General features: G+C 40.4%; 1 protein-coding gene across 1 annotated transcript in view; it reads left to right on the top strand.

The window, feature by feature from the left end:
* The window catches only part of IPO9 (importin 9), a 60,852-nt gene that overhangs the window by 4,059 nt on the left and 30,574 nt on the right, over positions 1-26,219 (top strand). Inside the window, exons 2-11 of the mRNA XM_011990542.1 lie at positions 15,194-15,255; positions 15,470-15,556; positions 16,375-16,576; positions 20,098-20,186; positions 21,007-21,093; positions 22,590-22,709; positions 22,818-22,918; positions 23,119-23,177; positions 23,782-23,933; positions 25,410-25,508. Coding sequence (XP_011845932.1) covers positions 15,194-15,255; positions 15,470-15,556; positions 16,375-16,576; positions 20,098-20,186; positions 21,007-21,093; positions 22,590-22,709; positions 22,818-22,918; positions 23,119-23,177; positions 23,782-23,933; positions 25,410-25,508 — 1,058 coding nt within the window. The remainder of the gene's footprint in view (positions 1-15,193; positions 15,256-15,469; positions 15,557-16,374; positions 16,577-20,097; positions 20,187-21,006; positions 21,094-22,589; positions 22,710-22,817; positions 22,919-23,118; positions 23,178-23,781; positions 23,934-25,409; positions 25,509-26,219) is intronic.

Genomic DNA, 26,219 nt, shown 5'->3' with positions numbered 1-26,219 from the left:
ACGGAGTCTCGCTCTGTCACCCAGGCTGGAGTGCATTGGCACGATCTCAGCTCACTGAAACCTCCAGCTCCTAGGTTCAAGTGATTCTCCTGCCTAAGCCTCCCAAGTAGCTAAGATTATAGGCATGTACCACCATGCCAGGCTAATTTTTGTATTTTTAGTAGAGATGGACTTTTGCCATGTTAGCCAGGCTGGTCTTGAACTCCTGACCTCAGGTGATCAACCCACCTTGCCCTCCCAAAGTGCTAGAATTACAGGCGTGAGCCACTGTGCCCTGCCGGAATGATTTTCTTGAGCCCCTGTGCTTGCTATTTTTGCTAGTCACTTGGAATCTGGAAGAAACCCAGCAAACTTCTCTGAATATTTAAAGTCTATTTAACAGGGCTGATTAGATAAGGAGATGATGTCAGTAACCACCTTCATCAGATAGCACTCCCATCCTGAATTGAGGAGAACGTTGCTTGAAAGTTTGGAAGTTATTATGATGTACAGTATTCTGCAGGTAATTGTTAACCTATCATTTTTATTTTTTTCTTTCTTTTTTTTTTTTTTTAAGATACAGAGTTTTGCTTTGTCACCCAGGCTAGAGTGCAGTGGTGTGATCATAGCTTACTGTAGAATCTAACTCCTGAGTTCACACAATCCTCTTACCTCAGCCTCCCAAGTGGCTGTGACTACAAGCACATGCCCATACTTGGCTGATTTTTTTAATTTTTGTCTGGAGATGGGGTTCTTGCTGTGTTGACCAGGCTGGTCTTGAACTCCTGCCCTCAAGTGATCCTCCCAAAGTGCTGTGATTATAGGCATGAGCAACCACAACTGGCCCCTTTCATTTTTCTTAGGAGGATTGAGATGTTGAGTTTGATCAGGTTTGTAGGAAATTTACTTCTACCTAAATACGGTAAAACATTTTTTTAAAAAAGTTTTTTTATTCGTTAGAGACCTTTTTCTTTTTTCTTTTTTTTTTGTTCCACTGCTAAGAGTCTAAAGCATGCTTTCTAATTCTGTTTTGTTTAATAGGAAGGTTCATATTAAGCACTTTACGAACATAGTAGTTAAAAAGACTGGAGAGGTTATGAACCACCGAAGACCTCTTACGTCAAAGTCTCATATTCTGTACTCAGCTTCATCAACTCTTTCTTTTGTTTTTGTCTAACTTACAGTGAGATAATGAGAATTACCATCTTTTGAGAATGTCAGTCTTTTATTTTTGGTGTATTTGTGCTTTTTTTTAAATATCTTAGAATGAAGTTCTTTCCCTCTTTTTCTTCTTCTTTATCTACTTTGCCTCTAAGAATGGCATTACCCAAGTGGTGGAATTGGTTGCTTTCATTCAGAACCTTTAACTCTTCGTGCCAGCATGCACAGACTTTCTCACATAACTAGATTTAAACCCTAGGTCATTTTCTTCTTTACTTCTTTTTTGCCTATTACAAATGACAACATTTCCTCTATCATTTGGCCTTGTCTAGTTAGTTCCCGGTAGATAAGTCACAGAGAATACATTTTTCTTCCCTTCTACCACCATTATGTTGAACAGGGGAGGGGGGGAAATTATCTCTCCTTCACCTTTCCTGGCATTCAGATGCTGCCTAGATATCTGTATTGATTTCTCCATCTTAGATGCCTAGAGAGATGATCCTGCTGGCTGGAAGTTTGCTTTCTGGTTCTCATGGGCACTTTTCTGGCTCTTTTGCAGTATAGCGTAAGCACTGTCCACCTGCGAAGGGCGCCCCTCAAGGATCCAGACGCACTCCTGGGCATGTGGCGGGCACTGAGCCGAGCGGAAGGCGGCCACGCTCGGAAGAAGGCCAGTGGTGGAGTTTTCTTTTTCCTTTCAGCTGTGGTTTTGTGGTGCTTACCAACCCCCATTGAGAAATAGGGAGCTTGTCCAGGGGTCTACTCAAAACCCCATCCTTCCAACAATCCCTGTTCACAATTGTCACTAGTTGACTGTCAAAGTACTGCCAAGTCTTGTCTCTCTAGGAGACCCTTCAGACCAATAAGTGTGTATTTCGTAACTGATCCTTTATCCTCCATGCCTTCCTTTGGATTTTCCCTTCTAAACCAAGTTTTAGATAGATAATGTTTTTGCCACATGGGGTGATAAGAGAGAAAGGGGAGCAAGGATAACGAGAGGGAAGCAAAAGACTAAAAGAGAATGAGACTAGAGAATGAAAGAGGGCAAGAGGATTTCTTAGAAGGGAAGTCAAATGATGCCATTTTGGATAGATGTAAAGGTATAATTGAGGAGAATCTAGAGTCAGGGTGAAAACCCAGATTAACAGAATGAACTGTCCTTATTTCACCGTGAGAAAGGGAACTAGAGAAATTAAATTTCCCAACAAAAATAGCTTTAGAAAGCAACTTCATATAGCCCTCTTGGCAGTGTTGCCCTTTGGCTCAACTTCAATCTTAGTTTAATCTTAAACAGTCTTTTCCAAGCAAAGCAAAATAAAGTAGATATGTGTGTCTGTGTTTCTTATATTCTCCCTGCCTTTATTATCCCAGAGTAAGTTATTAGGCTATTCTTTCTCTCGTAAATATATATGTATATATATTTTTTTATTTTTTATTTTTTATTTTTTTATTTTTTATTTTTTGAGATGGAGTCTCACTCTGTCGCCCAGGCTGGAGTGCAGTGGCGCAAACTCGGCTCACTGCAAGCTCCACCTCCCGGGTTCACGCCATTCTGTCTCAGCCTCCCAAGTAGCTGGGACTACAGGCGCCCGCCACACGCCTGGCTAATTTTTTGTATTTTTAGTAGAGACGGGGCTTCACCGTGTTAGCCAGGATGGTCTCAATCTCCTGACCTCATGATCTGCCAACCTCGGCCTCCCAGAGTGCTGGGATTACAGGCGTGAGCCACTGCGTCCGGCCTCTTTCTCATATTTTTAAAGACATTATGTTAAAGACACCAATCAGTAAAACCAGAAGTCCCCCAACGCGCACACACAGACACACACACACAAGTACTTTTTTTTAACAGATATACTTAGTTGTATTTCAAAAAATTTTGTGTCTCTGTTAAGTGAAAAATGTGTAAGTAGGGTTTTGCTACTTAACAGAAACCAGTGGATAGGCGCAAATGTGTTAATCAGATTTAAAGTAAGGCAGAGAGCTTTAGGACTATTTTCTAGCTTTTCCTTCTTTGCATTAGTTTGTTTCTTAGTTTGTTTTTTGAGACAAGATCTCGCTCTGTCATCCAGGCTGGAGTGCAGTGGTATGATCATAGCTCACTGCAGCCTCAAACTCCTGGGCTCAAGTGATCCTTCCATGTTAGCCTCCTGAGTAGCTGGGACTACAGGTGCGCATCACCACACCCAGCTAATTTTGCATCAGTTTTATAGCACAGAGTTTACCATCAACATCATACTCCTTGGAAGCATTTATATAGCTTTTAAATAAACTAACGTTTTATGGGTACGACAGTCGCAAATGGTGAGTGATATCCTTGTATTTCTAGTAGGTCTGTCGTCTAGACAGACTGAATTGGGTTAAGTAAAATAATTTTGTATTTTCCATCTTTCATCCCCCTATAACCTAATGCAAATAAACTCTTTGTCTTTGAATTTTTGAGGCTTCAAAACATGTGGTCATGTTGGACATGTGGTCATAATGGACATGTGGTCATAATTTTTGAAACTCTAGAGGTCTATAGAGAAGAAAATCTGTTCATCTATTTTATTTTAAAATTTGTCTTTAGTTAACAATGATGTTATTTGAAGATTTTCTTTGCCTTTATTTATCTGCTTTTGAGCAAATATATATGTTACTTGAACTTTAATGCTGGTTCTTTCATGTGTGAAACAATTAGCTTTTAGAAGGAATCCATCTTAAAATACTTGTTGTAGGTACAGATCCCTTGGTTAACTTGGGTTTTTGGCTCCTGCGTGGGTCTTAATCTTCTGATCTCTTATTCTCACCATCCTTTCCAGTCTCAGTGATATGTGAAGCAAGGTGGTTAGTGGAATTTTGTGTATGTTCTTTGATAGGTTACTAGACATGATTAACTTACTGTATTGGAGTGAAGAGCTTCTGGCTATTGTGATCATCACTGGAGTGCATCCTTCTGGCAGGGATATGGAAAAAATATATCAATGCTAAGCTTTTCTCTGAAGAGAATAGACTTGGAATTCTCTGGTTGATGAGAAAGGACCCCTAAACTGTGACAGGACCTGTGTGTAAAGTTTGCCTGGTCTTCATGCTCTAATGACTCCTGTGGATCAGTGCCAGAGTGAACTGTTGGAAAATGTGAGGTTCTTTTTCCCTTATGTGAGCTGTGAGCCTCAGTATTACCCTACAACTATCTATCAGTGCTTTCATTGGAAGGACAGTTGTTCAGATTTGTTTAAGCTTTATAAAGTCTTAAGTTTCAAACTTTTCTCAAAAAGTCTCATTCCTCAGTATCTTTTCACACTGTATGTTGAAAAATTTCTTCATTTTGATCTTGTTTTAGTTTGTCCCTGTAGTAATGATCCAAAAATTATGCTTTTGCTAGGAACATTAAAAATCCAAATCATAATGACCTATGGAAAAATTATTTAAATAGTGCCTTAAAAGAAAATACCAGGCCAGGCGCCGTGGCTCACGCCTGTAATCCCAGCACATCGGGAGGCCGAGGCGGGCGGATCACCTGAGGTTGGGAGTTCAAGACCAGCGTGACCAACATGGAGAAACCCCATCTCTACTAAAAATACAAAATTAGCTGGTCATGGTGGTGTATGCCTGTAATTCCAGCTACTCGGGAGGCTGAGGCAGGAGAATCACTTGAACCCGGGAGGTGGAGGTTGCGGTGAGCCAAGATTGCGCCATTGTACTCCAGCCTAGGCAACAAGAGTGAAACTCCATCTTAAAAAAAAGAAAAAATACTGTATGTCCCAGGTAATTTGTGAATGTGCTTGTATATCATTGTGAAGGAAGTTACATAAGGCACACCAGAATTGGTTCACCATGTCTAGAGAGGCCAATCCTGGGTGGACAGTGACATTCTAAGCAGACTTGAGGCCATGAAGTTAGCATCCATTATCACACTAAGTATCTGAACTCAAAGGAATTATGGATGGCCTTAGTAGTTGTCTTTCTCCTTTAAATGGATATCACATGTGCATTTTAGAGTGCTTTTTGCCATTGAACTTGAACGTCAGCATCTAAGAGATCTTCCTGAATTATCTGACTCATCTGTGTTTTAGAATCAGTTCTGAAAGTTGACTCCCATATCTTCGGGTTGTAGACACTTATTGTTTCTTCTCTTGCTACAAATAGGTTTTATAGATTTAACCAGAATCTGTACTTACCAAATTAATCCTAGGAATTAGAATGGATTGCATTATCTGTAGGGGGATTGTGCAAGTTTCAAGTGTTTGCTTGTGATTTAATCATTTAATAACTCAGAAAGAATGTGGCTTCTTCTGTGGTGGTCATGCAAAAAAAAAAAAAAAAAAAATCCACTTTCCTGAGTGAAATGATAGGTGCCATAGGAGTGGATCAAAAACTGCAGCTTAAAGGCATAATAAGAATAAGTTAAGAATCTAAGAATTCAGTAAAATAACAGGAAATAAAATATAAAAATCAATAGCTTTCACATAAACAAACCATAAAAGGATAGAGGATGTAATGTTTTTTTAATAACCAAAACCATTTACAATATCAACAAAAAAGTAAATGCTTAGGAAATGTGTAAGAACCTATTAGAGGAAACTTTTTTTTTTTTTTTTTTTTGAGATGGAGCCTTGCTCTGTTGCCCAGGCTGGAGTGCAGTGGCATGATCTTGGCTCACTGCAACCTCTGCCTCCTGGGGGGTTCTCCTGCCTCAGCCTCCCGAGTAGCTGGGACTACAGGCACCTGCCACCACGCCCGGCTAATTTTTGTATTTTTAGTAGAGATGGGGTTTCACCATGTTGGCCAAGCTGGTCTTGAACTCCTGACCTCAGGTGATCCACCTGTCTTGGCCTCCCAAAGTGTTGGGATTACAGGCGTGAGCCACCGTGCCCAGCCTAGAGGAAACTTTTTGAGACAAGGTTTTGTTATGTCACCCATGCTGGAGTGCAGTGGCTCAGTCTCAGCTCACTGCAACGTCTGCCTCTTAGGCCCAAGTAATTGTCGTTCCTCAGCCTCCCAAGTAGCTGGGACTGCAGTCACACAACACCATGCCCAGCTAATTTTTGTATTTTTGGTAGAGACAGGGTTTCACCATGTTGCCCAGGCTGGTCTCAAAGGCCTGAGCTCAAGCAATCTGCCTACCTCTGCCTTCCAAGACATAAAATCAGATGTGAACAAGTGGAAAAACATACTCTGTGACTGGACAGGACAACTCAGCATAATAGATGAGCTAGACAAGTTGGTTCTAAAGTTCATGTAGAAAAACAGACAGAGAAGAATAGCTCCAAAAACATTGAAAAAGGAAAACTGCAAGAGGGAACTTGTTCTATCAGACGTTTAAACATTACATAAAACCTGTGTAATTAAAACAAACAGTGCAGCACTGTACTCAAATAGAACTGTGGAATAGAAGAGAAAATCCAGAAATAGATACAAGTGCCTGTGGAAATTGAACATAGATGAAGGTAGTATCTCAAATCACTAGAGGTGGACATTTTAACAAAGAATGCTGCGATGAGGCCGGGTGCGGTGGCTCACGCCTGTAATCCCAGCACTTTGGGAGGCCAAAGCGGGCAAATCACAAGGTCAGGAGATCAAGACCATCCTGGCTACACAGTGAAACCCTGTCTCTGCTAAAAATACAAAAAATTAGCTGGGTGTGGTGGTGGGCGCCTGTAGTCCCAGCTACTCTGGAGACAGACAGGAGTATGGCGTGAACTTGGGAGATGGAGCTTGCAGTGAGCCGAGATCGCACCACTGCACTCCAGCCTGGGGGATAGAGCGAGACAATGTCTCAAAAAAAAAAAAAAAGGGGGGTGCTGCAATGGCTATGTAGCCGTTTGGAATTAGACTTATGTCTCACACTAGATTTTTTTTAAAATAAACTCTAAATTGATTAGGGGTCTAAACAGAAAAAATTAAATCATACAAGTATTAGAGGAAAACATGGGTGAATTTATCTTTAAATTTGACATAGGGAAAGGGATTCTAACTATGACTCAAGATCCAGAGACAATAAAAGAAAATATTTTATTGATAAATTTGACTACATAAAACTTTTTTACAATTTACATGGGAAAAACACCACATAAAAAATCAAGAGACAACTGACAAACTGGAACAAATTTTTTTCCCCATAATGTATACTACAGACAAAAGGATAACACCTTTAATATATAAAGAATTCTTAAAAATTGAGGAACAAAGGACCAAAACAACACTCAGACATACGAAAAGTGTTTAAACTCACTTATGGTTAGAGAAATACAATCTAAAACAACATTGAATTAACCATTTCTCACCTGTCAGGCTGACAAAAAAATTTATTTTATTTACTTTTGAGACAGGGTATCACTCTGTCGCCTAGGCTAGAGTGCAGTGGCATGGTCACTTCTCACTATAGCCTCAACCTCCCGGACTCAGGTGACCCTCCCACCTCAGCCTCCCAAGTATCTGAGGCTACAGGCATGAGCCACCATGCCCACCTATTTTAGTGTTTCACCATGTTGCCCAAGCTGGTCTTGAATTCCTGGACTCAAGCAATCTGCTTGCCTTAGCCTCCCAAAGTGCTGGGATTACAGGTGTGAGCCACTGCACCTGGCCAAAAAATTTTAAATATGATAACACATTCTGTTGGCAAAACTGGAAAGATGCTCCTATGTATTGCTGGTAGGAGTACAAATTGGTGCAATCCTTCTGAAAGAAAATTTGATCACACCCAATAGCTCCACAAATGCACTTACCTCTTGACCCACAATCCCACTTCTGAAAAATCTATGCTGAAAAATACGTATTCACAATGTTATTCACTGCAGCATTGTCTATAAAAACAAAATATTAGGGAAAAAAACTAACTGTCCATACAGAGGAGAGCACATGAATAACATATAGTATATCTACATATATTATGCAGCTGTAGAGAAGAGCTTCAGGAATCTCTGTACTGATGTGGAAATCACAAGATATAATGTTATCAGTAAAAAAAGCAAAGTGCAAAAGAGTGTCTATAATATACTCATTTTCATGTAAACAAGAAGGGAATGTTTTTTAAAATGTGTCTGCTCATTTGTGTAAAAGAAATACAGGAAAGAAAATCAGAAACTGATTTTGGTTACCTGTCTGCATGGAGTGGGTGGGGAAGGGGTGTAAAGGAGTGGGTAATGAAAACAAGATAATAGGGATGAGGAAGAAGTGACACTTCTTGGAATATTCCTTTTTGTATAGCTTTGACTCTGAGAATCATGGTAATGTTTCACATACCAAAAATAAATAAATAACTAAAATCAAACAATGGGGAGGCACTAAAAATGGAGCAGAAGTAGTAACAAGTGAACCTAAATGTTTTACAAATGAATAACAGCTTTTTAGGTGAGAGGAATAACTAACCTAAGTAACTTGTGAAATAGTATTTACAAGTAGTAAAATAGTATTTGACTGCATCGTGTAGGTTACAGTTAAAAAAAACTATACACCAAAATTGTACTTCAATTAATAGGTGTGTTTTTCACAAAGGTATGGATTAATACTTCTGTAATTGCTTCATATTTTAAGATTGAAAAAATAACTAAATGTAGATGACGAGAGCCAAGTGTTATCACTTTTGAACAAAGAAGTTACAAATAAGGGAAGAGTAGAATGAACCTCAAGGTTTGGATTGCCATCTGGACTATCAATCAGTATAATAAATGGATGGATGGATGGATAGATGGTTAGGTATACTGTACTTCCTAGCTCTGTTCTCTGAGAACCCCTAGGAGTAGTGATACTCCTGTAGCAATGAACATACCTAGTGCTCACATCTTGGTTTGTAAATATAGTTCTCCACTGAAAGGCACTAGGGTTCCTTGCAGGAGAAGTTGATATCTGGGCTTGGGCAGAGAAAATACAAGATAAGTATAGAATATCTTGTGTATAAAAAAAATAAGGAAGTGCTTGATAAAGGATGGGGACATATAGGAGTACACAGGAGTTAATTGGAAGGAATTCCAGTGGCGAAAGCTGGAACAATTTGAGCAACAAAAGAAATAAAATAGTATTGGATTAAAACTCATAGAATGAAATAAATACTTATGAGTTCATATAGGTATAAATAAATATTAGGAAAAATAAACCATTTTTCCTCTGCTCTCGCACTACAACAGTCAACACAGAAGACTTCTGTGATCTCAAAAATATGTGGAGATTTCTCCCCACCAGCAAACAAGCAGTCAGTTCTGTAGTGGTCACCAGCTGGGTGTCCTCCGATTCAATTCCAACATGTCTACCTGGAGATAGCATCAGATCCTAGAGATCGAAAGCTCAGTCCCCAGCTGGGCACGGTGGCTCAAGCCTGTAATCCCAGCACTTTGGGAGGCCGAGACGGGCCGATCACGAGGTCAGGAGATCGAGACCGTCCTGGCTAACACAGTGAAACCCCGTCTCTACTAAAAACTAGCCGGGCGAGGTGGCGGGCACCTGTAGTCCCAGCTACTCGGGAGGCTGAGGCAGGAGAATGGTGTAAACCCGGGAGGCGGAGCTTGCAGTGAGCTGAGATCCGGCCACTGCACTCCAGCCTGGGCGACAGGGCAAGACTCTGTCTCAAAAAAAAAAAGAAAGCTCAGTCCCCAAAACTGCCCCCACCCACTCAGATACCAGTTGCAAGTCTAGGCCTCTGGAACTTCTAACAAACCAGCTTCAAGTTGCGGTTGCCAGGACTTTGGGTTTGATTAATTTGCTAGAGCAGCTCACAGAACTCAGGGAAATACTTTTACAGATTTTTCTACAAAGGATATTCTAAATGATACAAATAAACAGCCAGGTGAAGAGATACATAGGATGAGGTCTGGAAGGGTCCAGAATGCAGGAGTATGTTCTTTGGCATTTTTATGGAAGTTTCATTACCCTGCCGTGATTGATTGAACCACTGACCATTGATGATCAACTTAACCTTCAGCCCCTCTACCTTCTCACAGGGTGAGGTGGGGGGATGAAAGTCCCAACCCTCTAATTCTGCCTAGATATTTCCAGTGACCAGCCCCCATCCCAAAGCTACCTAGGAGCTGCCAGCTATCAAGTCAGCTTATTAGCATACAAAAAGACATCACTTTGGAGTTTCTGAGGATTTTAGGAGCTGTTTGACAGGAAATGAAGTCAAAGACCAAATACATATTTCACAAAATCACAGTCCACCCTTGGGTCTTCAAACCCTGATCCCTTACGTCAAAAGGATGTCCAACTCAAAAGATACTGCCACATTACTAGAATCCCATTCAATAATTAATAATCTAGTTCATCATATTGTATGAATGTCTCCCAGGGTGAGGCCACTCAGATTGGCAGGCTTCCTTTCATTCTTGTGAGGTTGCAAAAGCAGAAGTAGTCTCAGCAAACACAGAGCTTTACCATTTCATGTATTTGATATAATTGAGCTAATAGGCAATGTCATCTCTTGATCTGAGCCTCTTTTGAGGTGTTAATGTGATATTGGAATCCTCTCAGTTCATAATCCACTTACTCATTTCTTTCCTCTGAACTACTGTTTCTTCTCTCTTAATAAGTACCCAAACTTCTCCACCTTTGGAAGGGGCATTACAATCAGCCACTGTGATGGTCTAGATTGCAGGCAACAATACTAGTCTAGCAAGTACCTCTTCCTCCGTGCGCCCCATTCAGATAGGGTTAGGTTACAGAGGTGCAGAACTAGTGGGCTCTTTTTACTATCAGGCAATATACCTGTATTAACTGTTAGCCCCAATTTTGCTCAATGGGGTGAAAGCACAACCCATTCCCATCAGTCCATTAGGAATTCTGACTTAAGTTACAATACGTAGTTACAGTTTCTTGCTTAGGAATCATTCCTGCTTCCAGCACATGTAGTTACAGCCCTGATCCTAAGACCATTGCATCAGGTAGGGGAATGGGAAAAAAAAAGGAAAGGTGAGGTGATGTGGGGGAAAAAAAGACAGAAAAAAGTATCTTGTAAGTAAGAAAAGACTGTCACCTTTATCCTTCAGGAGCTACTTCAGGAACCAAGGACAAAAGGCAAATACTTTTTAAGAAAAGATATTCTTGGTCGGGTGTGGTGGTCCACACCTGTATTCCCAGCACTTTGGGAGACTGTGGTGGGCAGACTTGAGGTCAAAAGTTCAAGACCAGCCTGGCCAACGTGGCAAAACCCAGTCTCTACTAAAAATACAAAAATTAGCTGGACGTGGTGGTATACTCCTGCAATTCCAGCTACTCCAGAGGCTGAGGCACAAGAATCACTTGAACCCAGGAGGCAGAGGTTGCAGTGAGCTGAGATAGTGCCACTGCACTCTAGTCTGTATGACAGAGTGAGACTCTGTCTCAAAAAAAAAAAAAAAGATATTCCTCTAGTCACTTAGGAAATAATAAGGCTTACAGGAGCTGAGAATCAGGAATCATGGATGAAAACCAAAATACATATTTTATAATATTGTAATAAATAAAGGAGAAGGGACAGTACTTCCTTATAAAAGAATTCCAAGGCCGGGCGCGGTGACTCACGCCTGTAATCCCAGTACTTTGGGAGGCCGAGGCGGGCGGATCACAGGGTCAGGAGATCGAGACCACGGTGAAACCCCGTCTCTACTAAAAATACAAAAAATTAGCCAGGCGCGGTGGCGGGCGCCTGTAGTCCCAGCTACTCAGGAGGCTGAGGCAGGAGAATGGCGTGAACCCGGGAGGCGGAGCTTGCAGTGAGCCGAGATCGCGCCACTGCACTCCAGCCTGGGCGACAGAGCGAGACTCCGTCTCAAAAAAAAAAAAAGAATTCCAATTAATAAATGAAGAGAATAAAAGAAATGCAAAATAACCATTAGGCAGGTAACACTCACAGATGGATGCTAAAATCAGTGGATGAGAGTTTGAAAAGAAACAGAATAATAGCAAAATGTCAAAGTATGTCTCCCAAGATTTGGATCAATTACAAAGGGAAAAACAGTACCTTTAAGTGGAGAAACCCAGCAGACTTTGCCATGTAATCAATGTTACCATAATCAGTAATAAAATTTTTATCCACATTATGTACTCCCTAATATGATATACTGAGAAGGACACAGCATCACTTTCTGGTATTCTTGCCAGAAATGCATAACCTCCGTCTAAAGCTGAGGAAACTTTAGTCAAACCCAAATTGAGACACATTCTACAAAATAACTGATCGATATTCACCAAAAGTGTTCTGGTCACAAAAGACAAGAATGAAGAACTGTCACACTTTAGAAGAAACTAAGGAAACATGGCAACCAAATACAATGTGGGATCATGGGATCCTGAAGGAAAAAGGACAATAAGGAAAAAAAACTGGTGAAGTTCTTACAGTCTAGTTTAGTTAATAGTATTGTACTCATGTTAATTTCCTGATTTTTGATCACTGAACCATGATTATGTAAGAGAAAAATGGATGAATGATATCCATGAACTGTCTGTACTGTTCCGCTTTTCTGTAAGCCTACAAAAATTACTTTGTAAAATAGAGACATAGATTATTTTCAGCAGTTTTTAACCTGGTTACTTGGATAAGCCTTGAACCTGAAACATTGCATGTAACAACTCTTTCTTGGTATTAAGCTTTTCTATTTTATAAATGCCCTTTGGATGGCTATTTCAGTAGAATCCAGTTAACGTGGAACTTTACATGAAAAGTAACTTTACTTACATGAGATGGGAAAGCCAGTGTATTCATGATAGACAATAAAAAATGATAGCAAAATAACTTATTTTTGTCTTCAAGTTTTTACCACTATGGCAGATATTGTGCAAAGCATTTTACATATGTTATATTATTGAGTCTTAGAAGGATTGCTTGATATATCGATACCAGTATTTTTTTGCGGAGGGGACGGAGTTCCCCTCCTGTTGCCCAGGCTGGAGTGCAATGGCACAATCTCAGCTCATCGCAACCTGTGCCTCCTGGGTTCAAGCGATTCTCCTGCCTCAGCCTCTCGAGTAGCTGGGATTACAGGCATGTGCCACCATGCCCAGCTAATTTTGTATTTTTAGTAGAGATAGGGTTTCTCCATGTTGGTCAGGCCGGTCTCGAACTCAGGTAATGCGTCCGCCCCCACCTCCCAAAGTGCTGGGATTACAGGCATGAGCCACCTCGCCGGGCCCTGATACCAGTATTCTTATTTTGTGGGTGAGGAAGTTGAGGTTTAGAAAGGTAACTTACCTAAGGACAGGCATAGTGGCTTCAGGATTTGAACCTGAACAGCCCATTCTCTTAATCATGCTAATCTATAGCTCCCTCCAAATGGGAGTGGTGAGCCTATTGTGACCTATGTATCTACCAATACTGAGCAGGTCTAGAAAACTGCTGTTCATTCTTTAGCATAGTGCTGTCCAACAGAAATATAGTATGAGTCACTTGTGAAATTTTAAATTTTCTAGTGGCTGCATTAAAAAGGCAAAAAGAAACATAAAATTAAATTTTAACTCTATATTCATTTAACCTGATATAGACAAAGTATTGCAACATTTGATCAATATAAAAAGATATTTTCCTCTTTTTTTCACACAGTTTGAAATCTAGTGTGTATTACATTTATAGGCATCTCAAGTCTCACCAGCCACATTACAGGTACAGCCATTGTGACTAATAGCTACTGTATTGGATAGCACAGCCCTACAATGTGAGGTGTAAAAATTATGATGCACTGTTGGTTTTACATTCTTCCTCCTCTTTTCACAAACAAATATTTGATAGTTTACTCCTTTGCAAGTATATATTAGATCTAAGTTTTAATTTGGAGCCAGGCACAGTGGTGTGCATCTGTAGTCTCAGCTACTCGGGAGGCTGAGGCAGGAAGTTCGTTTGAGCCTAGGAATTCGACACTGCAGTGAGCTATTATTACGCCACTGCACTCCAGCCTGGATGACAGAGACCCTGTCTCTAAAACAAAATTTATTTTAGTAATCATTTTTAAAAAATAAATTTTAATTTGGAAGTAAGAGTTATTTACAGTCTCCAAATGTGCAGTTCAAGTTCCATTGCTTATTGGAAACCTCTCATTTTTAGGACTAAGTTTGTTAAAGCCATGTGTTCTTGGACTTAATCAGCTCATAATTGGTGGCATATATCTGGACAGCTCGTGAAATCTCACCTTTTAAGTTGTCCTCAGGAATAGATGGTCCCATGTTTTTTTGTTTTGTTTTGTTTTTGGTCCCTTTTTTTGTTTGTTTGTTGTTTTGTTTGTTTGTTTTTTGAGATGGAGTCTCATTCTGTAGCCCAGGCTGGAATGCAATGGCATGATCCCAGCTCACTGCAACCTCTACCTCCCAGGTTCAAGCAATTCTCTGCTTCAGCCTCCCAAGTAGCTGGGATTACAGATGCCTGCCACCATGCCCGACTAATTTTTTTGTATTTTTAGTAGAGACGGGGTTTCACCATCTTGGCCAGGCTGTTCTTGAACTCCTGACCTTGTGATCCACCTGCCTTGGCCTCCCAAAGTGCTGGGATTATAAGCGTGAGCCACTGCGCCCAGCCTGTTTTGTTTTTTTGAGACAGAGTTTTGCTTTTGTCTCCCAGGCTGGAGTGCAATGGTGTAATCTCAGCTCACTGCAACCTCCTCCTCCTCGGTTCAAGTGATTCTCCTGCCTCAGCCTCCCAAGAAGCTGGGATTACAGCCACGCATCACCAAGCCTGGCTAATTTTGTATCTTTAGTAGAGATGGGGTTTCACTATGTTGGCCAGGGTGGTCTCGAACTCCTGATCTCAAGTGATCCACCCACCTCGGCCTCCCAAAGTGCTGGAATTACAGAGGTGAGCCACCACGGCAGGCTCCATGTTTCAGTTACCATATTAATTGGTATAAGAGGAAGGTATTGTCATCTTGGAAGGGAAGATGACTGGAAGGTGGTATGCGGTGACTGGAAAAAGTGTGAGCGTGTTGGAACTTCATTGTAACAAGGCATGTCCTGTAAGCCAACTTGTTTCTTTTACTTGGAGGAATCAGTCTTAGTAGTTATCAACTCTTTTTGAAATAACAGATTAGGATTCTTTCTGAAATCTTGTTGGCATCAGGGTTAGAGCTTAGTAAATTGCTATGGCTTTCCTGGGTGCTCTTAGACTCAATAAAATTTTCTCTTTCAGAATTTGGTGTTCACTTGGCAGAACTGACTGTAGATCCCCAGGGAGCACTGGCAATCCGTCAGGTAAGTCCAGACTGGCCCAATTTATAGGTAGTTTCCTTTTCCTTGGTATTGAAACTTTCTTATGGGAAAGAATAAGAATAAGGCCGATTTATAAATAACCTAGGATGTCGTGCCAGATTTAGATAGACTTCAGATGTATCGGACCATGTATATAGTTTTTATGTGTGAAAAAAATCTTTTTCTTGCTGTACTACTTGGCTTATTCTCTTCACAGCTGGCATCAGTCATCTTGAAACAATATGTGGAGACTCACTGGTGTGCCCAATCAGAGAAATTCAGGCCTCCTGAAACTACAGAAAGGGTAAGTCAGTTACTTGATTAGTCTACCTGAGGAGATTTGAGGGTCCATTTTAAGAGATTAGACTATCAACATTCTTTGACTGCATGAAGCAATCAAGACTAGGCAGAGAAGGAGATTGTTGGCTGGCATTGCGGGCATAGGGCTATACATTAAAGAGCTCAAGTATCAGGCTGGTCTGTGTTCAAATTCCAGTTTTGCTTTTTACAAGCTATGAGATCATTGGAAATGTGTTAACGCCTAAGCCTCAATTTCCTAAATCTCCAAAATGAGAATAAAAATACCAACTAAGGGTTTAAGAATTAAATGAAATAATGTTTGTACTTAGTGCAATAATGTGCAATCATCCTGAGTCCCCAAGAAATTTTGAGGTGTAAGGTCTGGAGGAATGTTTTCCATTGGAACTTTATGCAGTTATGGAAATATTCTGTGTCTGTGCTGTCTAAAACAATAGCTACTAGCTACATATGGCTATTGAGCACTTAAAATGGGGCTAGTGCAACTGAGGAACTGAATTTTAAATGTTTTAAAATTTTAATAGCCATGTGTAGCTAGTGGCTACTGTAATGGACAGCATAAGTCTAGAGATCACAGATGAACCCTCCAGATGAATTGTCAAGTTTATATATAGGAGTTTTAGAGAAGACTCCTCTAAAACTCCTATATATAAACTTGACAATTCATTGCAAGTTTATGCAGTACCTTGTACTCATTGCAGTACCTTGTACTCATTGTTTTTCCAACACAGTTCCCAACTGAACTGGGCTCTGCCAGTCACTTATAACCTGATCTAATAGCAGGTGGACTTTTATCCCTTACAGGCAAAAATTGTTATCCGGGAGCTATTGCCTAATGGGTTGAGAGAATCGATAAGCAAAGTGCGCTCCAGTGTGGCCTATGCAGTGTCAGCCATTGCCCACTGGGACTGGCCTGAAGCTTGGCCCCAACTCTTCAACCTGCTCATGGAGATGTTGGTGAGCGGAGACTTAAATGCCGTCCATGGAGCCATGCGTGTGCTGACAGGTACCAGAAGCCCTTTTCCCTGGTATTGGTACTTGGATCTCAAGCGACAGGAGTATTACCAGAAGCTATGTGATATAATGGCCTGGATCAGTAGGAATTGCTACTGATGTTATTCCTCCCTCCTAGTTTTTATCTCTGCATCTACCCTCCAGCTCCATTGTTTTTTTCTAGGGAGTTAAGTTTGTATAGTATTACTTCTACTGCCAAACCTACCACTTACAGATACAGTATTAGCATAGAGATTGAGTATTCAGATTTTAAATTTTTGTAGGGGCTTCACCTTGATCCTTCACTTACCTTCTTTGAGCCTGAGTTTCCTTCTATATAAAATTAAGATGATAGTAGTATCTGCATCAAAGGAGCTTTTGGTATGGTTTAAATTAGCTAATCTATCTTTATTTGTTCAGTAAAGTTTAGTTACTATGATTATTATTACTATATATTATTTTTCCACTTAGTTCAACTACGGCAAAGTTAAAAATTGTAAAATGAATTTTTATAGAAATATTTAAAAAGAAGATAAAAACAGTATAGCCATATAATCCTGACCTTCATTTAGCCAGTTAGAGAATATGTAGTCTCAGTATCTTTTTCTTCTCTCTGTTCTGAGAAGTTGATAAAAATACTTCTACTTTTAGTTCAAAGAGATTTGATGGATATCTCTTCTAAACCTGATTAAGTTGTCAGTCCCTCCCAGAATCTGCTTTCATATATCCTTAGGGATGGCCTGAGTTTCCCAGTCCTTTGCAAGTTCCTCCCTGCTTCTTATTCCCTAGATGAAGTCACTACTCTGTTTTGCCTTCAAGAAATTCTTACCTGGCCTTTAGTCATCCTGTACTGATCCTTTAGAAATCATCTTTCTCCTTCGTTTATGGAGGTTTGTAGAAGTCCCACCAATATCTTCTCTTTCTCTATGACCTACTAGCTTACCTGAAATGTTTTCTTACCTAGTTGTGAATGCCAGTTCTATTCTCTCTCAATCTCAGTTTACTGAACTTGGCACATAGGCCCAATTTTGCTAGTCCATGTGATGTTAATGGTAGATAATATCAACTCTTTGTCAAATGCAAATCTTTCTTCTCCTTTTGTTTCAAAATCACCTCTTCCCATGCCCCCAGCTGCCTTTTTGAATTACCACTATATTCGTATTGATTGCCTATGACAAAGCTTCAGTTTTTAGCTCAGATACAGAACAGACTTACCAAAAAGATCAAAATGTTCCTTGCTCAGATTTTCACTTCCCTACTTATTGCCCTTACTTCTCCTTTATGACTCATTCATTGTTCAAGTGATTTCACACACCCGTCTCCATGAAATTGGCCTTTCAGGATTCTTTATTCACCACTTCATAGTGCCAGGATATCAATTAACAGATACATGTTCTACCAAGGAAAGGAAGCCTGTTCCCTCTCAGTCTTCCAACATGAAATTCAGCTTCTTTTGACAAACCTGGAGAGAAAGGTGTTTGTACATTTATCTTGATTTGGATGCTGAAGAGCCCTTATTGTGTTTGACTAAGGAAATTACTGTTCAGTGAGATCACTTTTCTGCCAGCCACAGGGAAAGAACTCTTGGGGAAATTTGTGTCCTTTTGTAATGGAGTCACCAGACATGGAATGGCTGGCAGCCAACCCCATTCCCAAATACTTGCTCCAAATATTTTCAAACGAGGGTAGACTGTACTCTGACAACAAAAACTTAGGCATGCATGAAGATAGCAGGACATGGTGGTTGGACAGAGGCCCATTAGGAGAATGGGACTGATTCTCTTCAGAGTTTTTCAAGATACTATACCAGTTTCCCTTTAATGAAGCTTCCTATTAAACTTATCTATTTATAGATGAGAACCAACTAAGGCTCATGGTGTAAAGGAAATGTAAACATAGCAGCTAAGGATTAGAAGATTTGATCCACCAGATACAGCTTTTTCTTTATTCTCAAAGAAATTTGGAGATTGAGGTGTTGCTGGAGTCCTAGAATTTTTCTGACTTGCTGAATCACCTCAGAAAACTTTTGGAATTAAACCTATAAAGTATTAATAAATTGATACCAGGGTTGAGTATAGGAGAGTAAAGAGCAGTTAAGCATTTTATTAGCGGAATTAAATTATATTATATTTTTCATAAAAACTTGTTATGCCATCTGTCATATTTGTTTGGACTAATTTCCTTGGATTTCTAAATAAAATAGAACACTCACTTACCATTCAAAGCTCATACTTTATTCTTGAGGAGGAAATTACAGCTGTAAAGAAAATTCAACCTTGAGTATTTGGTCTCCATTTGACTCATGGGGATTGATACTGCTCAAAATTGTGGAGTACCTTAACCTTGAAAATGCCAACTTGTGTTTCTAGCTGTGTATCTTTTCCCAAAATGTCCCAAGTGGTTAGCTTTATGTTTATTTTTTTTTATTTATTTATTTGAGACGTGATCTTACTCTGTCACCCGGGCTCAGGTATAGTGGCACTGTTGTAGCTTACTGTAACCTTGACTTCCTAGGCTCAAGTGAGCCTCCTGCCTCAGCATCCTAAGTAGCTGGCACTACAGACACATGCCACCACACGCAGCATTTTGTTTTTTTTGTTTGTTTGTTTTTTTAATGTAGTGGCAGATCTTGCTATGTTCAGGCTGGTCTTGAACTCCTGACCTCAAGTGATCCTCCTGCCTCAGCCTCCCAAAGCTCTGGGATTACAGGCATAAGCCGCTGTGCCCAGCGCCTATGTCCATTTTTATAGTGATAACATGGAAAAGCATCAGGTAAAGTGAATAGTTATTGGAACTCAAGGGCTTTTATTCTGCTGCTTTGTAACATGAATCCAGGGGTCCTTTGTGCTGTCTCAGTACCTTGTGTGTGGTGTATTTATTTATTTTTTTTTTTTTTTGAAGAAATGAAGGGAAAGATACGACCCATATTTCCGTCACCTTCGAGTCTCATTCTGTGTATAGGTTGCTTTTTGCCACATTTATATAGAAAATTCCTATTTGTTCCAGTTAGCAGCAGCCTCTGACTTTTAGGTCAATAAATATCATCTACTGAGAAGAGTAACGTATACAAAGAGGAGTTGAGGCCTAGTAAGTCTGTACATATTTTATTATGTGCATCAAACTGGCTTGCCAAGTGAAAGTACTGAAAATAGAACCAAAGGTAAGAAACCTCGAAGTGTAACTGAATGTTGACAGATGAGCACAAAGTAAATTAATACAGAATTTTCCCAAGTTGACCTCACAAGGACATTTATGCAGTTCTATTACAGATTTTCTTTCAGTATTTATATTAAAGTTTTCTTTTTTAATTGCTTATATTTTTCTCTATTTCCATGTTATTCTTTCTCCTTCTAACAAATAATCAGTAACTCTTGCTACTTTTGCTTTCACAGAATGAGACCACCAGGCCAGTGTCTTTACCTGTGTGCTGTCTATTTGGGAACTGCCACCTAGAAGCAGTTCAGAAAATATCAACCTTAATATCTTTATGAAGCAGTATTTTTTTTTTAAACAGTACTACTTTTTTCTTTGTAGAATTCACTCGAGAAGTGACAGACACACAGATGCCACTTGTTGCTCCTGTCATTCTCCCAGAGATGTATAAGATCTTCACCATGGCTGAGGTATGAAATCTCAGCTCCAAGATTATAGTGAGTTCAGGCTGTCTTCAGCCCCCAGCCTTTCAGGTGGGAGATTGTGGTGTTTGCAACTGATCTCAATACCTAAAGACTAGAACTGACAAAGATTTGGATCTGAATCTGCATTAACCTTAGACCTTTCACTCAACTACAAGGGCAAGCCTTTGATAAAAGAGTGAAATAGCTGAAATATTTCTTCACATATCGTACTTCCTGGCATCCAGTAGCCCCTAGGTAGATAAATAGTGCCTTCCTTCATGCTACTTCCAGCCTCAGTTTATTGAGTTATCCCACCTAAGCTTGCCTACCTCAGCTAAGTAATTGGAAGCAATCTATCACTGCATTGCCCATAATAGACCCTTAATATATTGCATATATATTTGATTAGAGTGTATATGAATGATAACTCATTTACAATAAGATGTAAATACCTGATGGATAATGTAACTTCCCTATTCACCTCTGCCCCCAACCAGTAGTCTGCATTTTAAAGGAAATATATTGGCTGTGTTGGGATTTTAAGCACTACCCAGCCTGGTATTTTTTAATCAAATGAACCCACAGAGGCCCATGTGTAAGGTTCATTCCAATAAGTTCCAACATTATGATTCTGCTACCTTTCATTCTCTGAATTACAGAAGTCTGCCTCCTATAAATGTAAATGAGTTACATTTCCCATTTCTCGAGGGCATCCAATCTCATGTAAGGATTCATTAGTCATAGTTTTACTTCTAGTCCAAGATACACACATACCTACACATTCCATTGTCGTGGCTGTGCTGTTATGCTGTAACCTTTTTTCCAGGTGTATGGTATTCGAACCCGTTCCCGAGCCGTGGAAATATTTACCACTTGTGCCCATATGATCTGTAACATGGAGGAGCTGGAAAAGGTAAGCAGGTCTTTGGATCAATAACAGACTTCATGCTTACAAGTTTTATTCATGCAGAGCAGTGAGTCGTTTCATGATAGCAGCACCAAAAAGCACACTAACCAGTATTAGAGATAGATTTAACATTTTTATTAAATTATTATTATTGTTATTTTTCCAGACAGGGTCTTGTTCTGTCACCCAAGCTGGAGTACAGTGGCGTAATCATGGCTCACTGCAGCCTTGAACTCCTGGGCTTAAGTGATCCCTTGACCTCAGCACCCCCGACCCCCAGTAGGAACTACAGGTGTGGTATGCACCACCACACTTGACTGATTTTATTTTGTAAATTTTTGTAGAGATAGGGTCTCACTGTATTGCCCAGGCTGATCTTAAACTTCTGGGCTCAAGCAATCTTCCTGCCTCAGCCTCCCATAGTGCTGGGATTATAAGCATGAATCACAGCTCCCAGCTGTATTTTTATTTTTTTATTTATTTGGATTTTTTTGAGACAAGATCTTGCTCTGTCACCCAGGCTGGAGTGCAGTGGCATGATCATAGCTCACTGCAGCCTCAACCTCACAGGTTCAAGCAATCCTCTCATCTCAGCCTCCCAAGTTGCTGAGACCACCAGCGTGTGCCACCACTCCCGGCGAATGAATGAATGAATGAATTTATTTAGAGATGGAGTCTCACTCTGTTGCTAGGCTGGAGTGCAGTGGTGCGATCTCAGCTCACTGCAACGTCCACCTCCCAGGTTCAAGCGATTCTTCTGCCTCAGCCTCCGAGTAGCTGGGACTATAGGCACGCCCCATCATGCCCAGCTAATTTTTGTATTTTTAGTAGAGACAGGGTTTCACCATGTTGGCCAGGATGGTCTCGATATCTTGACCTCATGATCCGCCCACCTCGGCCTCCCAAAGTGCTGGGATTACAGGCATGAGCCACCGTGCCCAGCCTAATTAATTATTTTTGTAGAGACGGGATCTCTCCCTATGTTGCCTAGGCTCATCTTGAACTCCTAGGCTCAAGTGATCCTCCCACCTTGGCCTCCCAGAGTGCTAGGACTACAGGTGTGAGTCGCCACACCTGGCCTGATTGAATTTTCAACTTGTAAAAAGCTTAGTCTTCTTTTGGGTCTGTCTTCTTCAAACACCTTATCCTATATCCTTTTCATAGTAGTCATCACTCAGAACTTTCCTACTCTTTTATGGCCCTCTTGCGTGAAGCAAAGCTAGCTGAAAAATACCAATCCCTGTGATTCAGAAGCAGTTAGGAGGAAAGTTGGTCTTACATAATAGTTTTTAAGAGGGCTTTGATGAAGAACTGCAAGTGCTGGTTAAGGAAACATGAAATCTTAGGTAACACCTTCATTGACTTTATAGCTATTCTCTTCTGATCAGGCTTGGAGCTTGAAGAGAGCTTTAGGTGCCTTTCACATATCAGTGTTTGATATATATGTGTTGAAGCCATGGATTAGGGATTTATCCAGCATTGACTTTGGTTTCTGTTATCAGGGTGCAGCCAAAGTCCTGATCTTTCCCGTGGTGCAGCAGTTCACAGAGGCCTTTGTTCAGGCCCTCCAGATACCAGATGGCCCCACATCTGACAGTGGGTTTAAGATGGAGGTCCTAAAGGTAAACACTTACTACCAATGAAATATTTGGTGTTTGAGGGGGTGGTCTGAAATCATTTATTTCCTATATATCACTCATAACTTGGGTCCTTTTCTCTTAACTTCTTAGGCAGTGACAGCCCTAGTGAAAAACTTCCCAAAGCACATGGTGTCCTCCATGCAGCAGATTCTGCCTATTGTTTGGAACACCCTAACCGAGAGTGCAGCTTTATATCCTTTCTTGAAAGTTTAAGGGAGCTACTACCACCTATAGTTAGGAATCTCGCATTGGGTCTCACTTTCATATGGTTCCACTCTTCTTACACAGGCTTTTTTAAGGTGTCTACTTTTAGTGTTGGAATATGTAACGTTTCCTTGTAGATTATATGTAAAGCAGACTCCAAATTCTGTTTCTTTACTCTTCATCATACTTATGTGAGGACAGAAGTAAATTACACAGAAGAAGTAGAAGATCCTGTGGATTCTGATGGTATGTAGTTTATTTGATCTTTATAGAAATACCAGTTAGTGGGAAAAAGAAAAAGAAGCCAGAGACGGGGGGCATAAAAAACAATAACGTGAGAGGCTTCACTCTATTAAGTGTTTTCTAACTGAGTTTATTTTCAATGTATTAGATGTGGGGAAATGAGAATTGACAATCTTTAATCTGTTCCTGATAGGTAGTTGCATAAATCTCATAAAATCATAGAATTTCTGTGTTGGAAGAGATACTTTTAAGGCCATTTAATCTAGCCTACTTCTGGCATTTTGTTGTGTTTCATTTTGGGGTCCCAGATAATGAGTCTTTCATTTCTGTTTTAATATTTCTAATTATTTCAGATTAGAACAATAGACATACTGGAAAATATATCCAGTGTTTCTGATTCTTTTACTTGAAAAACCAAAGAGTATTTAATATCCTCAAAATTACGTTTTGTGACTTCTGAGCCCTCTCTCCCAATTCCTCAGGAATAATCATTAGCAAGTGCTTGAAATATTCAATAATTTACAAAGATTATGTAGTTCATTTTCAGCATGTGTGCTTTCCTTTTGCTTTCTTGTCATTAATTTCTTCTCTTGTGCGTTTCCTGCAGGTGAAGTCCTGGGCTTTGAAAATCTCGTCTTTAGCATTTTTGAATTTGTCCATGCTCTACTAGAAAATAGCAAATTCAAAAGCACTGTTAAGAAAGCCTTGCCTGAATTGATTTATTATATTATCCTGTACATGCAAATCACTGAGGAGCAGGTAAATAATATTTGAGAGACAGTTGCCATCTTGTATTTGGAAAGTGCAACTTAAAGAATGTGAGGTCTTGGTCAAGCAAACACTTTATTTCTAAAAGTAGACACAAGAAGAATAATGAAGAATAATTTCTTTTTTTTCGAGAAGGAGTTTCGCTGTTGTTGCCCAGGCTGGAGTGCAGTGGCGTGATCTCGGCTCACTGCAGCCACCACCTCCCAGGTTCAAGCGATTCTCCTGCCTCAGCCTCCCGAGTGGCTGGGATTACAGGCATGTGCCACCATGCCCGGCTAATTTTGTATTTTTAGTAGAGACAGGGTTTCTCCATGTTGGTTAGACTGGTCTCAAACTCCCCGCCTCAGGTGATCCACCCGTCTCGGCCTCCCAAAATGTTGGGATTACAGGCGTGAGCCACCGTGCCCGGCCCCAAGAAGAATAATTTCATGTGAAGTTCTGGGAAAGGTTTGACATCATTTTATTGCCATATCCAAAGTTTTGGAGTTCACCACCACACCTGGCTAATTTTTTTTTTTTTGCAGAAAAGTACTATACTGTGTTGCCCAGGCTGGTAGTCTCTTAACTCCTAGGCTCAAGCAGTCTGCCCACCTTGGCCTCTCAAAGTGCTGTGATTACAGGCACGAGCCACTGTGCCTGGCCCACTTTTGCCATTAGAAAATCTCACAGGACCACTAACCTAAGACGCTGATTTTTAGGAGAATCTGTTCCTTCCCTATAGTAAAATGTAATGATCAGACCGTTAGCCTGATGGTGGGTCATCAAAACCAGCAAAGAACGTTGAAAAATTGGGTAACGCCTCGTTTAAAACAGCACAAGAATTGACATAATTTTCACAGTAAATAGTCCATCAGACTTAATCTGTTCAGAAAATCGATCTGTCAAAGGGTAACAGCTGGTTGACATTGGCAGAGAGCTAGTAATCAGCCAGATTCTAAAAGAGAGCAATAGCCATTGCTACCTACCTTGCTACTTGATAGTATTTGTTTCTCTACATCAAAAAGAAAAGATTTTTGAAGCTAGAGTTTTTATTTCGGTTTTTGTTGTTGTTGTTTTGTTTTGTTTGTTTTTTTTGGGACAGGGTCTTGCTGTGTTGCTCAGGCTGGAGTGTAGTGGTGTAGACACAGCTCATGGCAGCCTTGACCTCCCAGGCTCGTGCCATCCTCCTGCCTCAGCCTCCTGAGTAGCTGGGACCACAAGCATATGCCACCATGCCCAGTTGACTTTTTTATTTTTTTGTAGAGGCGGGTTCTCACCATGTTGCCCAGGCTGGTCTCAAACTCCTGGGCTCAAGCAATTCTCCCACCTTGGCCTCCCAAAGTGTCAGGATTACAGTTGTGAGCCATTGTATCCAGCAAAAGGCTAGAGTTTTGGTCAGGATAATAGGTTGAAATCTTCCTGTATCTGTTGATGAAAAGCTATGAATCAGATTGGCAGCATCACAAAGATATAATTTGATCTTTTCAGATTAAAGTATGGACAGCCAACCCCCAACAGTTTGTAGAAGATGAAGATGATGATACATTCTCCTATACTGTTAGAATAGCAGCTCAAGACTTGTTGCTGGTAAGTTTACCTTGATACTTCAACCACATAATTTTAATCAGTCACTTGAGCTTTTTTTTTTTCCTAGACAACTAATCCAAGGTGAGCAGTGTTGTTGGGTGACTGTATCTCAGACTTTATTGGGGATGCAAGAGAGTTTCTGAAATGAAGTTTGAGACTCAGAAATTCTAAAATGATTGCTATTGGTTCTAACTTACAACTAAATATTAGATATAAGAATTGTGCAGACCATAGGGCCAGGGTGCGGGGGAGAATTGTATAGAGGATTAAGTGTTCCATGGAATAAGGGTAGTTGAATCAAGAACATTTCAGTTTATGGCAGGCATGGTGGCTTACACTTGTAATCCCAGCACTTGGGAAGGCCAAGGCAGGCAGATCACCTGAGGTCAGGAGTTCGAGACTAGCCTGACCAACATAGAAAAATCCCATCTCTACTAAAAATACAAAATTAACTGGGCTTGGTGGTGCATGCCTGTAATCCCAGCTACTCAGGAGGCTGACACAGGAGAATTGCTTGAACCCAGGAAGTGGAGGTTGTGGTGAGCCAAGATCACACCATTGCACTCCAGCCTGGGCAACAAGAGTGAAACTCAGTCTCAAAAAAAAAAAAACATTTCCGTTTAATTCTCTCTTCAACAAGAATCTGTAGCACAGACCAAAGGTTGGCAAACCTAACAAAACAAAACAGATTGCTGAAATATGAACATCCAA

This window comes from Mandrillus leucophaeus, unplaced genomic scaffold (genome assembly GCF_000951045.1).
Source record: "Mandrillus leucophaeus isolate KB7577 unplaced genomic scaffold, Mleu.le_1.0 Scaffold38, whole genome shotgun sequence".
NCBI lineage: Eukaryota > Metazoa > Chordata > Mammalia > Primates > Cercopithecidae > Mandrillus > Mandrillus leucophaeus.
This window is presented reverse-complemented; position numbering and strand designations above follow the sequence as displayed.